Below are 18,819 nucleotides of genomic sequence, written 5' to 3' on the forward strand. Positions count from 1 at the left end.
TTGGGAATTCAACAAACTTTTGGCCGTCTTTTTGAGTGTGTGTTAATAGGTTGGAACCACATTGATCAACGTATCTACCAAATATTACCCAATTCTCCACGTTGAAATGACGTTGTGTGCCCAGTGGGAAGCTTGCAAGGATTTTGTTCACAATGGTTTAGTTTACAATGGTTTAATTTAAAATAGTTTAGTTCACAATGGTATGGCTTACGATAGTTTCGTTCATAATGTTTTAATTCATGATCGGTTTGCTTATGATGGTTTAGCTTACAGTATTTTAGCTTACGATGGTTTAGTTCACGATGCAATGGTTAAATTTCTGATAGTTCAGCAATGGTTTTGGTCACAATAGTTAACAATGTTTAAGTTCAGAATGGTTTAACTTTACAATGGTGTTGCTTACGATGATTTAGTTTACAGCGATTTAGCTTGGGTTTCCCGAAAGCCTTGTAGCTAATGTGGCATGTTATTTATCTCGACAACCCAGCTGCTCAGCCACAAGAGAGTAACGTAAAGTCTAAAATGTATGTTTAACTGACAGCCAATGAACAAATATAATCAATATGAACAAATATGAACAAATATAATCAAAATAAGCCAGATTAAATACTTTTCGACGTGCGTTGTTGGTCTGGGTCATCTAGAAAAATACCACGTGAACTACTAAGCTTTCAGCAAACTCACCCCTGAATTGCGACTTATTATTGTGTTCAGTTCGGCATTAGTCAGAACCCTGTCGTTGCTCTTCTGTCTTCTAGGATGTTCTGTACACAGTCTGCAATCCCATAGGCAACGTACTGCGCATTGTCATCTTCAAACGCAATGGAATCCAGGCCATGGTGGAATATCCTTTCTGGAGTCAAGCTGGGCTACTGCAGGCCTGCGTGTGTGTGTGTGGGTGCGTGTGTGTGTGTGTGTTCGTGCAAGCACGGGTGTGTGACGAGGATGCATCTACTGTGGATGCATGTACATGTGTGTGGATTCAGGAGTCTGTCTGTATGAGTGATTTTTGCGTGCATGTCTGTGTATGTCTCCCTGTGGGTTTGTGTGAGTATGCACACCTGCATCAGTATGTCACTTTGGAGTGGGAAACAAGCTGTCAGTCAGTGCTGGCCCCACACAGAAACACAGAAACACACACATGCACGCACGCACACACACACACACACTCAGGCTGTAAAAAGCTTCAGAATAGAGGAGCAGAACCCACTCCACTCGACCGGGTCCTCGAGAGCGCTGGAGCAGCATTCCAGCGGACGAGATGGCCCTTCATCAAATATGGATCACTGTCTCTCGGCATCACACACACTCCTGGCACACACACATCTAGCATGAATAAACACCTGACAGCATCAGCGCTCACTTATATGTCGGAAGTAGTGTATGTGTGTGTGTCTATTATGGTTTGCACACCTCCAGTATGTGTAGTGGGTTAGAGGCCATATTTCAACACACTTTTCATTATGCAAGCCTTATATCAACCTTATAACAACCTTATATCAACCTTATAACAACCTTATATCAACCTTATAACACCCTGGGTAATATTTAGCATGTTGTAGGTCAGTCAGTGCATATAGTTCTGGAGTGTGAACCACATTTGCGTTCAGTTTTTGTATCTTCTTGGAAAAATAATCAACAATGGGAAGTACTTTTTAACTGATATACTGAAGTACTGATATACCTAGTTCATAGTAGACTGTTAGACTGTAAACTCTCCTTCCAGACTCACATTAAGCATCTCCAATCCAAAATTAAATCTAGAATCAGCTTCCTATTTCACAACAAAGCCTCCTTCACTCATGCCGCCAAACATACCCCCGTAAAACTGACTATCCTACCGATCCTTGACTTCGACCATGTCATTTACAAAATAGATTCCAACACTCTACTCAGCAAACTGGATGTAGTCCAGCACAGTGACATCCGTTTGATCACCAAAGCCCCATATACTACCCACCACTGCGAACTGTACGCTCGTTGGCTGGCCCTCACTACATATCCGTCGCCAAACCCACTGGATCCAGGTCATCTATAAGTCTTTGCTAGGTAAAGCCCCGCCTTATCTCAGCTCACTGGTCACCATAGCAACACCCACCCATAGCACATGCTCCAGCAGGTATATTGCACGGGTCATTCCCAAAGCCAACATTTCCTTTGGCCGCCTTTCCTTCCAGTTCTCTGCTGCCAATGACTGGAACGAATTGCAAAAATCTCGGAAGCTGGAGTCCTATATCTCCCTCTCTAACTTCAAGCATCAGCTGTCAGAGCAGCTTACCGATCACCGTACCTGTACACAGCCAATCTGTAAATAGCACACCCAACTACCTCATCCCCATATTATTACTGAACCTCTTGTTCTTTTGCACCCCAGTATCTCTACTTGCACATCATCATCTGCACATATATCACTCCAGTAGTAATGCTAATTTGTAATTATTTTCCCCTCTATGGCCTATTTATTGCCTACCTCCCTACTCCTCTACATTTGCACACACTGTAATAGATCTTTCTAATTTTCTTTTCTGTTGTGTTATTGACTGTACGTTTGTTTATGTGTAACTCTGTGTTGTTTTTGCCGCACTGCTTTGCTTAATCTTGGCCAGGTCGCAGTTGTAAATGAGAACTTGTTTTCAGCTGGCCTACCTGGTGAAATAAAGGTGAAATAAAATAACATAAATAGTCATTTGATAACTAATTCCCATATTGTTCCCTTATTTGTAGTTACATTGTAACACAATGGGCCTCTGTTTATATTTACTGTCTAGCATTATAAGACATTTCACGTTGTCCCCAAGTTGGCTCATTATGTGGATCATGTACAGATATCAGTCCAGAGATTCTTGCTAATGGTACCACTAGGAGCAGAGATTGGCCAATGGAAACTCAGGAGACAAGGGATTGTTGTCACTGTTGTTTCAGGTTCGGGGCTTTATGGGAGATGGATGCTTAAATCCCCTGTTTTATTGCCACTGGGAGGTGGTTGCTGCGGCAATGGGGGTTTCTAAGGCGCTCTGTGTTGCATGTGTGTTTGATCTGATCTGTGTGTGTGTGTGTGTGTGTGTGTGTGTGTGTGTGTGTGTGTGTGTGTGTGTGTGTTCCAATGGGAGTACCATCACATACTGTATTTTATCATATAACATTGAAGACATTGGCTCAACAAGCGAGAAACAGAAAGACAATTTGGCCCGCCTCAATTAGATTTCAATTAGATTATATTACCACAGCCATTTTGGACCTTTTTATGCTCTTAGGTTTTTACACTGCATTTTACTTTTACTACCAAATTTGCATAAAGATCTAGCCGTCTGCATTTTACTGGAACCAGAGCAGCTTGATCAGATTTCATGATGGTTAGAGACAAGAGTCACTCAACCCAGTGCAACTGTGCTTTAGAGTAGCTGGAGTCAGCTCAGTCACTGCCAATACGGACATAGAATAGGGCCTTGTTCAAACACTCTTAAAAATGAATCCTTCCTTCCTACCTTCTTCAGCTAATTACTGATCTGACATGAATGGATTGACGTAAGCAAGCTTTCCATTGTATTGCATCAATTATGCCATGTCAGATGAGTGATTGCTTACAAGGAAGCGAGGGAGGAGAATGCTTTTTAGGAGGATTTGAACCGGGCTCTATTCTATAAACAAATCTGCAATTGCTGAGCTGATTACAGCTTCGCCGAAGCATAACTTCATTGGGCTGAGTGACCTAAAAGTATGCGAGCAGCCTTAGTCATCTGCAGGTTTGGCTTGTGGTTCTTGCTCCATCTCCTATGTTATTGCCTTCTGGTCATTTGTGATTCTACACCAATCTATTCTGTTTGCCACACAATATTTTGAATTATTCCACTGAGATCCTCCTAGTTGCTCTTCCTTAATGGTGTCGCCACGTTCGAAACTGTCAAAAATGCCCAGAAGGCAAAATCAGCACTCAACGGAGCAGACATATACGCCGGCTGCTGTACCCTGAAGATAGAATACGCTCGGGTAAACACACTCACAAACCCACATACACACACAGTGCTCACACACACTCCACCAGGATTCCTGTGGACCCCTAACACACATGCACCGGTGCTCTGCTCTCTCTCCCCATGCAGCCCACGCGACTCAACGTCCTCCGCAACGACAATGATAGCTGGGACTACACCAAGCCCTTTCTCGTCAGGCGAGGTACGACATCCTTCCTTCCTGCTGAATCTCTTCATGTACTAGGGTCGTATTCATTAGGTAGCAAATTGAAGAAAACGGACTAGAACAAGGAGAGACTACCTGGACGTGTCCAATAAGAAACGCATATTTTAGTTCTCTGTTGCAAAATGTTTTAAACTATTCTCCCGTTGCATGCTCTATTGAATACGACATTTGTGTGTGTGCGTTGTGTGTGTCACTTCTGTTTTACAAAGAGCTGAAATTAAAATATGGTGAGCAGAGCAACCCTCAAATCTGTAGCCGTGGTTGTCAAACCATTTCAAAACCATTTCAACCTTCACACTCCTACAGACACATAATCAGTTGAAATGGGCTGTGACAAGAAATGAGTTCCGCCATTGTGGTTTTACATTCGTTCCTTAAAGAGTGGCCATGAATCTCAATTTGCCAGTTCGTCTCTTGATTTCTCTTTAACATTAGGCCTCAGTCTTTGTCCCTGCCTAGTCTTCTTCATTGCCTAACTAAAATGAGTCAAAATGACATTTTCTCTTTCAGTCATCCCCGCACTTGTTCCATCAGAGAACCTTGGTTACATACAGATCCTTCTGTTTTATGCATGAATTGTGTACCACTTCCTGTGCTTATAGTGCTGTAGCTCGCTGTTGCTTTAGCGTCCCCTACTTCTCAGTGCTGCAGATCAGAGCGGGTACGGCCCAGTCGTCACTGTCTAGAACAGAGTTTCCCAAACTCATCATCAAGATTTGATTGTTTGAATCAGCTGTGTAGTTAGTTCTTGGGCAAAAAAATAAATGTGCCCCCAGGCAGGGCCCCAGGACCGAGTTTGTGAAACCCGGGTTTAGTAGTACCTTCATTTTTGAATCACAAATGGTATTTTATCCACTAACCCCAACCTTATCTTATCCACATGTGTTTATGTATATAGTTAGGAAGAGAGCCATCTGATTGAATCAAGTCCTGATTGTGTACACGTACTCAAATAAGTATTTTATTGCAACCAATCCATCACATTTATTTTATAAAGCTCTTTTCACATCAGCAGTTGTCACAAAGTGCTATACAGATACCCAGCCTAAAACTCCAAACAGCAAGCAATGCAGATGTTGAAGAACAGTGGCTAGGAAAAACGCCCTAGAAAGGAAGGAACCGAGGAAGGAACCTAGAGAGGAACAGGCTCTGAGGGGTGGCCAGTCCTCGTCTGCCTGTGCCAGGTGGAAATTATAACAGTACATGGTCATTTAGGCCAGATCGTTCTTCAAGACGTTCACAGATGTAAATGTAAATGTCAGTTGGCTTTTCATAGCCAAGAAATGATTAAAGTGTCTGTGAAAACAGATAAATAACATATGTTCATTCGTCGTTTCGTCACAATATTGTTTTGAACTGTCCTTTTTAGGACTGATGCACAGCTGAGCATTCTGCTCAATGCAGTCTCAATGAATGCTGATGCAGATTTTGTCTAAAGTGCATCACTGTGGCTTTGAAACCCGATGACATTTCAAAAGGAGGCAAATCATTTTTAAGACAAGCTTTTGTCATTGTGATGTCGCCATATTTACTTTAGATACAGTATAACTTCAGCTAGCTAGCTAAGATTGAGGGGAGAGCGCTGACATTTTAGCTAGCTAATGTTAGCATTGCTAGCTATTTCTGACAAACTTTTGTAGCTGAGGGCAAAATTGCCATCTCTCTGAAATAAACTTGATGGCGAAGTTGTTTTCCACAAATGATTTGTCTACTTTAGCAATGTCATTGTATTTCCAGGTCACCATAGTGTACATTTGACGAAACAGTCATTAGCCCCCATTCAGACTCAGCATTATAACAACCAGACATCAAAATGCTGCAGCATCTGGCAATGACGCGACTGATGGAGGTGCATCCCATGAATATGCCTCCACTTCTATCAGTCTGTCCTTGAACAAATCTTCATGGAAACATTGGATGTTTGTATCTAATACAGCCCGTCTTTGAAAAAGAAAAAACATTCATCCCTTTGCCGTGGCCATGGTAGCCTACATTGCAGGGTACAAATGCTGACAGGAAATATTGAAAAACAATAACGACGCTCGAACCCTTGGATTTGTCAGTGTTGAGTAGGTCCAGAAAATAAAGCAACTCAGGTGAAAGGGCTATTGCTAACCCCCCCCCGCCCCCCCTCTCTCCTTTAATCTTTCATTTTCTTATCTATCTATCTATCTTACTACTCAATCGGTGAAAACATCATAGAATCTGTTCATAACAGAGCCTATTCCCCTGTCCCTTTGCTGAGCCCATACCAATGAATTGATGCATATTCATTTGATATACAGATACACAGTGCATTCGGGAAGTATTCTGACCCCTTTCCCTTTCTTCCACATTTTGTTACGTTACAGCCTTATACGTAAATGGATTCAAATGTTTTTCATTCTCAGCAATCTACACACCTACACCTACCCCATAATGACAAAGCAAAAAACATTTTTTGACATTTTTGCACATTTAAAATAAAAAAATAAAAAACAGAAATACCTTATTTACATAAGTATACAGACCTTTTGCAATGAGACTCGAAATTGAGCTCAAGTGCATCCTGTTTCCATTCATCATCGGTGAGATGTTTCTACAACTTGATTAGTCCACCTGTGGTACATTCAATTAACTGGACATGGTTTGGAAAGGCAGACACCTGTTTTTTAATAAGGTCCCACAGTTGACAGTGCATGTCAGAGCAAAAGCAAGCCATGAGGTCGAGGGAATTGTCCGTAGAGCTCCGAGACAGGATTGTGTCGAGGCACCGATCTGGGGAAGGGGCCCAAAAAATGTCTGCAGCATTAAAGTTCCAAGAAGTTCCAAGAACACAGTGGCCTCCATCATTCTTAAATATAATAAGTTTTGAACCACCAAGGCTCTTCCTAAAGCTGTCCGCCCGGCCAAACTGAGCAATCGGGGGAGAACGGCCTTGGTTAGGGAGGTGACCAAAAACCAGATGGTCACTCTGACAGAGCTCAAGAGTTCCTCTGTGGAGATGGGAGGACCTTCCAGAAGGACAACCATCTCTGCAGCACTCCACCAATCAGGACTTTATGGTAGAGTGGTCAGACGGAAGCCACTCCTCAGTAAAAGGCACATGACAGCCCGCTTGGAGTTTTCCAAAAGGCACCTAGGACTCTCAGACCATGAGAAACAAGATTCTCTGGTCTGATGAAACCAAGATTGAACTCTTTGCCCTGACTGCAAAGCGTCACATCTGGAGGAAACCTGGCACCGTCCATACGGTGAAACATGGTGGTGGCAGCATCATGCTGTCGGGATGTTTTTCAGCGGCAGGGGCTGGGAGACTAGTCAGGATTGAGAGAAAGATGAACGGAGCAAAGTACAGAGAGATCCTTGATGAAAACCTGCTCCAGAGCAGGACCTCAGACTGGGGCTGAAAATAGCTGTGCATCGATGCTCCCCATCCAACCTGACAGAGCTTGAGAGGATCTGCAGAGAAGAATGGGAGAAACTCCCCAAATACAGTTGTGCCAAGCTTGTAGCATCATACCCAAGCAGACTTGAGGTTGTAATCACTACCAAAGGTGCTCCAACAAAGTACTGAGTAAAGGGTCTGAATACTTATGTAAATGTGATATTTTGGGGGGAGGGGTATTTATACATTTGCAAAATGTTCTAAAAACCTGTTTTTGCTTTGTCATTGTGGGGTATTGTGTGTAGACTGACAAGGGGAAAAAAACGATTGAATCAAATTTAGAATAAGGCTGTAACGTGACAAAATGTGTAAAAAGTCAAGGGGTCTGAATACTTTCCGAATGCACTGTGCAATAGCATTGTCCCCACACCAAATATTATAGCTTTGGAATGCTCAATAAAAGAGAACCCTTGGTCTCTGAATTTGAAGCTTTCATGTACTGGGGCTGCTTTAACAATATGAGGTGCTGTAGATAGACTACAGCCCATAATCATATTCATATAAATGGGAGCATGGTTTTTAACCAAGCAGAAAGCCTGCCTTGTGTGACTTGGGCTTGATTAAACGTCCGTCGGACGGTGTGATTGACACGCCAACCCCGATTCCAATTCTCTCGCCACAAATGGAGGGTAAACAGTGTCTTATCACCCACAAGCCAGGGCTGCTCTCCAATCGATCGCCTTGCCGTGTATTGGATTTGAAGGTCTGTTTGACTTTGACGGCGTCAAGGACTTTTTTGCCGTGGAGTTGAAGATGTGTGGTCAGCTTCCAATTGTTTCTATTGACCCGGAGGAAGGAGACAGACAAGCAACTAGAAAAATAGCAAGAGGCTGAAAATAAAATGCTGACATGAAAAAAGGCGGAATAATAATGGGTTGGAAGCACTTTAGTGCAAACAGAGAGAAATTAACATAAAACAGCCCCACACGATCCTCTCGAGCCACAGACGGTAAATTTAAATCCTAATCAGCTTGCATTTTGGGGAAATTGAAATGCTATATTCGCACTTGAGGCCCTTACCATATCAGATGCTCTTCAAAAAGGATTTGTTCGGTGTCTATACAGTAACTTATTATACAAACATAGAGAAGGACAGTGTGTAAATAGATGTAATTCTTCTCATCAGAATCACATAGTAGTTAATGGATGTTGTCTTTCAAACCTCTCGTTCGTTCTTTTGTGTACATTGCCTCGAAGGTACTCAAGATCATTGCCTCAAAACACTTCCAAGTAAAGTTTCAAAGTGTATTCACACCTACAGGGGACGTGCCTTATCAAATATTTTGATAAGACACGAGGGAAACACGTCAGGAGTGTTCCACACATCTCTTACCCCTTATCTGTAAAAAAAACAAAAAAAAAACGTTTCACAGTGTAATTTTTGCCGCTCTATCGTTTTGTAAATGTATTGATCCCCTATGTACTGCCAGGTTTATGTGGGCAGATACAATTTCCATAGATTTATCCCAACTACTTGGATGACGTCATTGTCAGAGGCCTCTCTGTATCTTCTCGCTCTCTCTCTCTCTCTCTCTCCCCTCCTCGCTCTCTCCCACCGTCTCTCTCGCTCTTCCTCCCCCCCTCTCTCTCTCTCCCCTCCTCATTCTCTCCCGCCGTCTCTCGCTCTTCCTCCCCCCTCTCTCTCTCTCTCCCCTCCTCGCTCTCTCCCGCCGTCTCTCTCGCTCTTCCTCCCCCCCCTCTCTCTCCCCTCCTCATTCTCTCCCGCCGTCTCTCTCGCTCTTCCTCCCCCCTCTCTCTCTCTCTCCTCCTCGCTCTCTCCCGCCGTCTCTCTCGCTCTTCCTCCCCCCCTCTCTCTCTCCCCTCCTCGCTCTCTCCCGCCGTCTCTCTCGCTCTTCCTCCCCCCCTCTCTCTCTCTCCCCTCCTCATTCTCTCCCGCCGTCTCTCGCTCTTCCTCCCCCCTCTCTCTCTCTCTCTCTCTCTCTCCTCCTCGCTCTCTCCCGCCGTCTCTCTCGCTCTTCCCCCCCCCCTCTCCCCTCCTCGCTCTCTCCCGCCGTCTCTCTCGCTCTTCCCCCCCTCTCTCTCTCTCCTCCTCGCTCTCTCCCGCCGTCTCTCTCGCTCTTCCTCCCCCCTCTCTCTCTCTCTCCCCTCCTCGCTCTCTCCCGCCGTCTCTCTCGCTCTTCCTCCCCCCTCTCTCTCTCCTCCTCGCTTCCTCCCGCCGTCTCTCTCGCTCTACCTTCCCCCCCGCTCTCTCCCCCTTCCTCGCTCTCTCCCGCCGTCTCTCTCGCTCTTCCTCCCCCCCTCTCTCTCCCCTCCTCGCTCTCTCCCGCCGTCTCTCTCGCTCTTCCTCCCCCCTCTCTCTTTCTCTCTCTCTGCCACTCTGTCAGGCGAATGGCGAACTTGTCGGCTCAGTGCAGGCATCAAGGCCACTCCTCCTCTCCTCTCAGTTAATCCTTCTTCTCTCCCCTCTCTTTGGGGTTTCTGTACAAGTACGGCAACCCACCAATCCCACCGGTTCCTGCCCGCCTAACTGCTCGTTTTGTACCAATTAGCTTAGCTCTGCATGAGCTCGGTCCCCTGTGGACGACATGCTCTTTTAACTCAGCGCTGCACCTTCCGTTTGTGTCTGCGTGAGCAGCACCAGTTCTCCCTCGCATTGTTGAAATGAGACTTTGAAATTATGTTCAAATGATGTAGCGCAGGTTGAGTCATTGGTGCTTGTGTTGAAACAGCACGCGCACACGCAGTCTGGCACACACATTACTCTCAAATCCCCAGTGTAACGGGGTTCACTGAGTTGACGGCTGTGTATAGGTCATTGAAATACTCACGCCGTCCAACTCCCACCAGCACCTCGAAAATGTTACGGAATCCTTTCGTATTAGGTGGCGTTTGTTTGATGAGTGAGGGATGCAGTGAGATAGCCTGGTACCTATATCTGCTTGTGCTGTACAGACAAAGCCCCATAGAGGTACACAGCACAAACAGATCTGGGACCAGGCAAACAAAGACGGAGGCTGTTTCCAGCAATGCTCCATATGGTAGTCTGTAACTTCATTGGGACACCTTACATGAAAACAATTACATTACATATGCTTCAGTCTTAGTTCTGACAGCACCTAGAGTGGGTTTGTCTGCGACTCTGCCAGTAAGCTGCATTGGGGAAAAGAGGGGCTGAAAAGACTCTTATCTTTGTTCTGTTTGTCCCCTTCCTGGTTCACAGTAAGAGGATTAGGGTAGAAGGCTGCTTGATATACCTTTTTCCATGTCAATGCATTTTCCCTCCTATCTGGGTCAACGTTTCCACCCGAGGCCATTGAACTGTAACTGTGACATTTTAACTGTCATTTTCACACACCCCTCTTCCCGAACCCCCCCCCTTCCCCCCCCACACACACACACACACACACACACACACACACACACACACACACACACACACACTTTTTGATCGTTCCTCTGCAATTCACCCAGGCTCAGTCAGCCAAGGAAGAGAAATGTGTCATTTGAACTGAAAGGCCAAATGTGAACCAAACGTGTCTTGTTTTGCTGTTATGCCAATTACCACAAGTGTCAAGTAGTGTCTAGATTGGCTGTTACTAAATCGAATCTGCTTGCGTAGTGTGGTGTTATGGTTTTCAGTCATTTCTAGGCTGGCGTGCAAATGTGCCAATTTGTGTGTGTGTGTGTGTGTGCGTATATGTGCTTGTGTGTTAGACTTGTGTGTGTTAATCCCATGTGTGCGTGTGTGTGTGTGCCTGTGTCTGTTAGTCTCCATGTGTGTGTATCTGTGCGTGTCTGTGCATTTTGAGGGGATGGATGTGCAGTTGGCACCTGGTGGCATTGTCACTTCACATTTGCCTTACACTGTGTATTCTCTCTGTGTTGCAGAGCGGGGGAAGGGGAGGCAACGCCAGGCCATTCTGGGAGAGCATCCGTCCTCCTACAGCGACAACGGCTATGGTCAGTGTCGCTCAAATTAGCTGCCTCTCTTTACCCCTCCCTCCCTCCCTAGCCCGTTCTCTATTTTTGTCTCATGTCTCTCCCTCACACACACAAACACACACACGAGGGCACACTCCCTCTCTCTTTATCCCTCATTGACTCATCTCTCTCTTTCTCCATCTCTCGCTCCCCCTCTCAGCATCTCTCTCTCTCTAGATCCCTCTTTCAGTCTCCTCTCTTTCAGTCTCTCATCTTCCACCTTTCTTTCTCCCAGCCTCTCCCTTTCTCTGTATCCCTCTCTCAGACTCATCATCGCTCTCTTTCTCAGAATCTCTCTTTATCTGTCCATCCATCTCTCTCTCTCTCTCTCTCTCTGACTGTCATTGTGCAGCTGGGCTTTGGGTATCCTGTAATTAAGCTCCATCCCCTACAGACACTTACATCTGGAGGAGGTGGTGGAGGTTGGATAGATGGAAAAACAGGGGGAGGAGGGGTGGTGTCTGCGTATGTGTGTGTGTGTGTGTGTGCATGTGTCATATAGTCATAGGTGTGTGTGTGTGTGTGTGTGTGTGTGTGTGTGTGTGTGTGTGTGTGTGTGTGTGTGTGTGTGTGTGTGTGTGTGTGTGTGTGTGTGTGTGTGTGTGTGTGTGTGTGTGTGTGTGTGTGTGTGTGTGTGTGTGTGTGTGTCGGTAGTTTGGAAAGAGTGTGGTGATGTGAGCGGCTACTCTTGAAGGCCCTTGGTAATTAGCAAGATCTGCAGGGGAAACAGGGTGCAGTGGTGTAGAAAATGGTCTAGGACCTTTTTTAGTACTGCTGGAATTTTCTCTCCTTCTTTGTGGAGGGCTGAGGGCTGGGGGCTGAGGGCTGAGGGGGTGAGGGGCTGGGGGGCTGACGGGCTGGGGGCTGGGGGCTGAGGGGCTGAGGAATGGGGGGCTGGGGCCTGAGGGCTGGGGGCTGAGGGCTGGAGGGCTGCAGGGCTGGGGGGTTGAGGGCTGAGGGGCTGGGGGCTGGGGGGCTGAGGGCTGAGGGGAGAAGTTTGCACTGTCATCTCAACCATCCCCAATAAGGTCATCCTATGTCTATTGCAGCTTTTTCTTGTTCTTTCGCTCTCTCTCTCTCTCTCTCTCTCTCTCTCTGCCCCCTCTGCCCCCTCTGCCCCTCCCTCTCGCACCCACTCTCTCTCTCTCTCTCTCTCTCACTCTATTTATTTTTCTCTCCCACTTTCTTTCTCTCCCCTCATCTATATTTTTTTTCTCTCTCTCTCTCTCTCTCTCTCTCTCTCTCTCTCTCTCTCTCTCTCTCTCTCTCTCTATCCCCCTATCCTCATCTCCCCTCTCCTTCTCACTTTCTCTCATTGTCTTATTCTCTCCCTCTCTCTCTCCCACTCTCCAGGGCCACACTGCCCCCTGCTGCCCGTGCCCAGCAATAACAGGTACAAGAGGAGCTCTCTCCATGACGCCCAGGAAGTGGTCGCCTACCCCCTGCCCCAGACCTCCTCCTATATGGGCCACGCCTCCAGCTCGTCGGTCGCCATGGTGAGCGGCCTGCACCCCGCCAAGATGAACTGCACCCGCATCTTCAACCTCTTCTGCCTGTACGGGAATATTGAGAAGGTCAGTGTCAGCAACAGTTTTCACATGCGATTAAAGCTAGATTGGATTGTCCCTTTTAAATGAGAAGGTTGAGGGCAGTCGAGTGACAGCTAGTGTGACTAGGGGGTGGATACAATCAAAGTTGCCATGGCAATCTTTATGCAGTAGCTTTGGTTACAGAATCACTGCCAGCAACCTACCACTGTGAGGGGAGTACCTACCAGTTTGATTCAATTGAACCCTGAACCGTAATATGTTTTAGATTGAGACTATTTTCATTTGGTGTCTGTATTAATGTGGATTAAAAACAAAAGTGTGCTTAGTGATTAATTGACCAATTGAATCAAGTGTGCTGGTACTGGAGTAGTACTGGCGTAGTCGAAGAGAAGCCATCAGTAGAGGAAATGCAAAACTGACCCAAGATCAGTGTCGCCTAGTAGAATATCGGAAGGTCTGTATTGATTCACAGTGATGCCATTCGGTCTTATTTACGCCCCCAGGTGAAGTTTATGAAGAGTGTCCCGGGCACCGCACTGGTAGAGATGGGAGATGAGTACGCTGTGGACCGATCCATCACACACCTTAACAGCATCAAGGTGTTCAGCAAGAGGCTCAACGTCTGGTGAGGAGGTTACATGTTTCACCTTTGACCCCCACCCCTTGAACCCATAGCTTGATGAGCGTGACGTTCATCTTTCCTTGCCTCCTTGTCCAAATACGTTGGATGAACAGGTGTAAGGGAAGAACCTTGGATCTTCTCCTCAAATGCGTTTTGAGAAGGAGGCAAGAAGAGAGGGTGCAAGGTCATTTTTTGAAAGAGACGTTGTTTGAACACTTAGAACCTATTGGTCCCCTTGGTTTTGTCTAATTTCAGATCAATAATTACTTCTAGGAAGGAAGGAAAGGAGGATTTTAGAAGGATTTTAACAGGGCCTATACCATGATACTTAACAGCATGCGTTCGCTAAAGCAAAATGTATAGTTTGGCTTACATAACTTGTAACTCTTTATTTCAGCCTCACTTTCCTTCAGTAAATGTTGTAATTTATGACCTAAATATAACATTCTTACGTTTCGATAAAAAATGTCAGCATTTACTTAGAAATAGCTATTACCATCATCATTATCATCAATCTGTCGCTTTAGCAAGTTTGTGTTTTGGAATCTTCAAAAGCGTTATAGACAAAAGGACAGAGTTGCACTTATTTGTCTCGACAGCGTTGGCTGTTCAAAGCCTCTGTGTGGGTTGCGTTGCGTTGTCCTATCAAATTGGCAGCCTCCATCTATCAGAATAATGAATTGCCTTAGCTGCTAGATCCAGTTTAGATGAGGCTTCGTTCAGCTCCACTGGGCCTCAACCTCGCCGCAAGGAATTCAAATAGCGTTTCATTATGTTGGCGGACGGTCCACCACCAACCGACTGCATACCCAATCTGAAGACATTGCTGCAACATGTGGGGCGTTGTTTGTAACATGCTATATGTTGTGAAAGAAATGGATTTTGTGGCATACAACACATCGTTTTCCATAGCATGTTATAAACAATGCCCCAAAATAGTATAGAATGTTACAATACAAACAATGCCAGAATAATTATGGCATGTTAAAAAACTGTGCTGCAATAGCAATAGTTACAGTGGGGTAAAAAAGTATTTAGTCAGCCACCAATTGTGCAAGTTCTCCCACTTAAAAAGGACCTTGAAATGCTTCTTACAAAGCCACTCCTTCGTTGCCCGGGCGGTGTGTTTGGGATCATTGTCATGCTGAAAGACCCAGCCACGTTTCATCTTCAATGCCCTTGCTGATGGAAGGAGGTTTTCACTCAAAATCTCACAATACATGGCCCCATTCATTCTTTCCTTTACACGGATCAGTCGTCCTGGTCCCTTTGCAGAAAAACAGCCCCAAAGCATGATGTTTCCACCCCCATGCTTCACAGTAGGTATGGTGTTCTTTGGATGCAACTCAGCATTCTTTGTCCTCCAAACACGACAAGTTGAGTTTTTACCAAAAAGTTATATTTTGGTTTCATCTGGCCATATGACATTCTCCCAGTCTTCTTCTGGATCATCCAAATGCTCTCTAGCAAACTTCAGACGGGCCTGGACATGTACTGGCTTAAGCAGGGGGACACGTCTGGCACTGCAGGATTTGAGTCCCTGGCGGTGTGTTACTAATGGTAGGCTTTGTTACTTTGGTCCCAGCTCTCTGCAGGTCATTCACTAGGCCCCCCCGTGTGGTTCTGGGATTTTTGCTCTGACAGCTGATGCTCTGACAGCTGATGCTTAAAGTTAGTGAGGGAGATATGAGTCTCCAGCTTCAGTGATTTTTGCAGTTCATTCCAGTCATTGGCACCAGAGAACTGGAAGGAAAGGCGACCAAAGGAGGAATTGGCTTTGGGGGTGACCAGTGAGATATACCTGCTGGAGCGCGTGCTACGAGTGGGTGCTGCTATGGTGACCAGTGAGCTGAGATAATGCGGGGATTTACCTAGCAGAGACTTGTAGATAACCTGTAGCCACTGGGTTTGGCGACGAGTATGAAGCGAGGGCCAGCCAACGAGAGCATACAGGTCGCAGTGGTGGGTAGTGTATGGGGCTTTGGTGACAAAATGGATGGCACTGTGATAGACTGCATCCAATTTGTTGAGTAGAGTGTTGGAGGCTATTTTATAGATGACATCGCCGAAGTCGAGGATCGGTAGGATGGTCAGTTTTAGGAGTTTGGCAGCATGAGTGAAGGATGCTTTGTTGCGAAATAGGAAGCCAATTCTAGATTTCATTTTGGATTGGAGGTGCTTAATGTGAGTTTGGAAGGAGAGTTTACATTCTACCCAGACACCTAGGTATTTGTATTTGTCCACGTATTCTAAGTCAGAGCCGTCCAGAGTAGTGATGCTGGACGGGCGGGTATAAACCCCATTTAAAATGCTTCCTTTTTGTTCACCCACTAAAGGAGAGCTGGAAACATAGAATTACATATAGATGTTCTATGGCTGGAAAACTATCAGCTGCGTTCTGATTCCTCTCCTTTACTCATCTTCTTATCTCTTCCCCATCCCTCCCTTCCCCTGTTTATCATTCCTGTTACACATGCTCTATCTATCTATCTATCTATTGCTCTATCCATTCATCCCTCCCTTCCTCGATCTTTCCCTCCCTCCAGTGTGTCCAAGCAGCACGCGGTCATCCCCAGTCAGGTGTTTGAGCTGGAGGACGGCAGCAGCAGCTACAAGGACTTCGGCATGACCCGGAACAACCGCTTCAGCAGCGTGGGCCAGGCGTCCAAGAACATCATCCAGCCGCCCGCCACTGTGCTGCACTTCTACAATGTCCCGCCCTGCATCACTGAGGACGAGCTGCAGAGGGTGGGTGTGGAGGGGAGGGAGGAAGGAAGGGGTGGGTGTTTAGGCTGGAATGGTGACTGATGTCTAGAGAGGCGGGAGGTTGGGTTAAGGGGAGGTTGAACCCTTTCTATAGTGGAATTAAACGTTTGGATGAATGGGTAACAGGAGACTCTTGCCTATAGGGTAGAGAGGACACAAGCAAGTGGGGCGATTGTTCTTAACATTTTAATAAACAGGCATTAAAATGTTTGCAATATGTTTGCAATAAGTTATTTGGCATCAGACAGACAGTGGCCCAGTGGCCCTCCAAGACCAGGTTTGAATAACACTTGCCTGTAGTAGCCTATTTATTGTCCGGTGTTGAGATTCACATCATACCATCGCCATCTAGTGGATTATTTATACAAAACACCGAATGAAGCAATGTTGACGCAATAGCTGAATCCGTTCTGTTGTGTGCTTTATGTTTAGTTATGTACAGAGCATGAGGTACCCGGTTTCATCAAGTTCAAAGTCTTCGATGCAAAACGTAAGTGCTCATTCCATTCATTGTGTTGGACTAAATGGACGACATACAGCATGAGTCAATTCAGTAGAGGTACTTGTCATAGACATTCAGCTGTTTTTCTAATTGTGTCAGCAACAGCTAGGCACCTAAATGTAATTAACAAGGAATAAAATAAATAGATAAATAGTATTCTACTATGATTGATATGAATAGACCACTATGGATGCTTTTCTATAAATGTTCACAAATGCTTTCCAAATGATCATACATGTTGTAAATGCTTATAAATTGTAATGCGTATCAATGTTTACGAATGATGAAATACTTAATAAATGAGTATAACATATTGTTATTTATTATTAAGCACTTTCACATGTTATCTTTTCCAATCACTGTCTTTTCAAGATGGCCGATGTTTTTCCCTCTCCCCTCTAGCCAGCTCCAAAACGATCTCAGGCTTATTCGAATTTGACAACAAGACACACGCTGTGGAGGTTTTAACAGTCCTCAACCACCACCAGATCAGAATACCAAGTAAGTACTGTGTCTTACTCCGAAGAGAATGCTTGCTTCAATGACAGAAAAGTAGAGCGAGAGATGATGAGAGAATGACAGAAAGAGAATGGGTCACAAGGCAGTAGGCTGGATTCAAACCTCTGCCAGCACCATATGTGTGCCAGAGACTGCAACCACTAGAAAACCCATGCCAACTCCTCTGTCTCTTTTTAAATGACATCTTCGAGACATTTAACATGGTTCTGCAACTGTCCACCTAAAAAAAAAAATATATATATAAGGTTAACGTCCACACGGAAATCTAATTAGCACAATACAAATGCAATTATTAAGAGGCTAGATAAAAATAGCTAATCCTGGCGACCAATGTTCTAGCATGAATTTATTGAGGCGTGCAGCTCAGGGATGTGAAGGTGTTACAAGCCTGGTCTATGTGTTTAGTGTAATTAACAACTATCAAATGAAAAGCAAAGAGTCAATCAAATAATGACTCCGTAGAACAAGGAATGCATTTACTCAATTCAACTAATATTAATGTATTAGTCACGAAATCAATGAGATTCAAACAATTACAGTGTACATGAAATACGTGATACATCACAGCATAACGCAGAGTGAATGACTATCACCAATAGGCTAAGACTTCACGTGGTTACACACGTCTTCAGTTCAGAATCATCTCTTAAGAGAAAAAAAACTGTGTGTGTCTGATACACATAGGAGCTTGGTAGCAAGTTCTCAAAGTGTGAGCAAATTCACTTCTCTCTTAACCAAATTCAAGCGGGAACGCACCCCCAATCTGAATGAACACTTCTTAACACTACTAGTGAAAACAAAAGTTAGGAACAACACACCCAGATGCTTATATAATCAACTCAATTTTAATGTTTATGATGGACAACAGGAACGTGCATAATAACCTTTCAACCCAATATACCATTTTTTTAATTTATGTAGGCAAGTCAGTTAAGAACAAATTCGTATTTACAATGACGGCCTACCCCGGCCAAACCCTAACCCGGACGACGCCAATTGTGCGCCGCCCTATGGGACTCCAAACCATGGCCGGTTGTGATACAGCCTGGAATCAAACCAGGGTCTATAGTGACGCCTCTAGCACTGAAATGCAGCACTGCTGTGCCACTCGGGAGCCCAAAGACTCGTCCCCATACCGGGAGTCAAACCCAGGCCGCCTGGGTGAAAACCAGGAATCCTAACCGCTTGAATATACCGCCATCCATCCGGACAATGCCAAATAGAATCAACATGCCAGGCTAGCCGCTAGACGCCTGTTCATCACTGGCCTTCATCATCGTTCACATTCGTTCAC

The 18,819-nt window shown here is 45.3% G+C and overlaps 1 protein-coding gene across 1 annotated transcript in view; it reads left to right on the forward strand.

Moving 5' to 3' along the window:
* The window catches only part of LOC110493796 (heterogeneous nuclear ribonucleoprotein L-like), a 58,006-nt gene that overhangs the window by 35,342 nt on the left and 3,845 nt on the right, over positions 1-18,819 (forward strand). Inside the window, exons 4-12 of the mRNA XM_036949782.2 lie at positions 759-844; positions 3,891-3,987; positions 4,101-4,173; positions 11,474-11,545; positions 12,920-13,140; positions 13,620-13,741; positions 16,285-16,486; positions 16,937-16,994; positions 17,409-17,507. Of these exons, the coding sequence (XP_036805677.1) occupies positions 759-844; positions 3,891-3,987; positions 4,101-4,173; positions 11,474-11,545; positions 12,920-13,140; positions 13,620-13,741; positions 16,285-16,486; positions 16,937-16,994; positions 17,409-17,507 (1,030 nt within the window). The remainder of the gene's footprint in view (positions 1-758; positions 845-3,890; positions 3,988-4,100; positions 4,174-11,473; positions 11,546-12,919; positions 13,141-13,619; positions 13,742-16,284; positions 16,487-16,936; positions 16,995-17,408; positions 17,508-18,819) is intronic.

Source organism: Oncorhynchus mykiss, chromosome 17 (genome assembly GCF_057628025.1).
Source record: "Oncorhynchus mykiss isolate SJ-2025 chromosome 17, ASM5762802v1, whole genome shotgun sequence".
Lineage (NCBI taxonomy): Eukaryota > Metazoa > Chordata > Actinopteri > Salmoniformes > Salmonidae > Oncorhynchus > Oncorhynchus mykiss.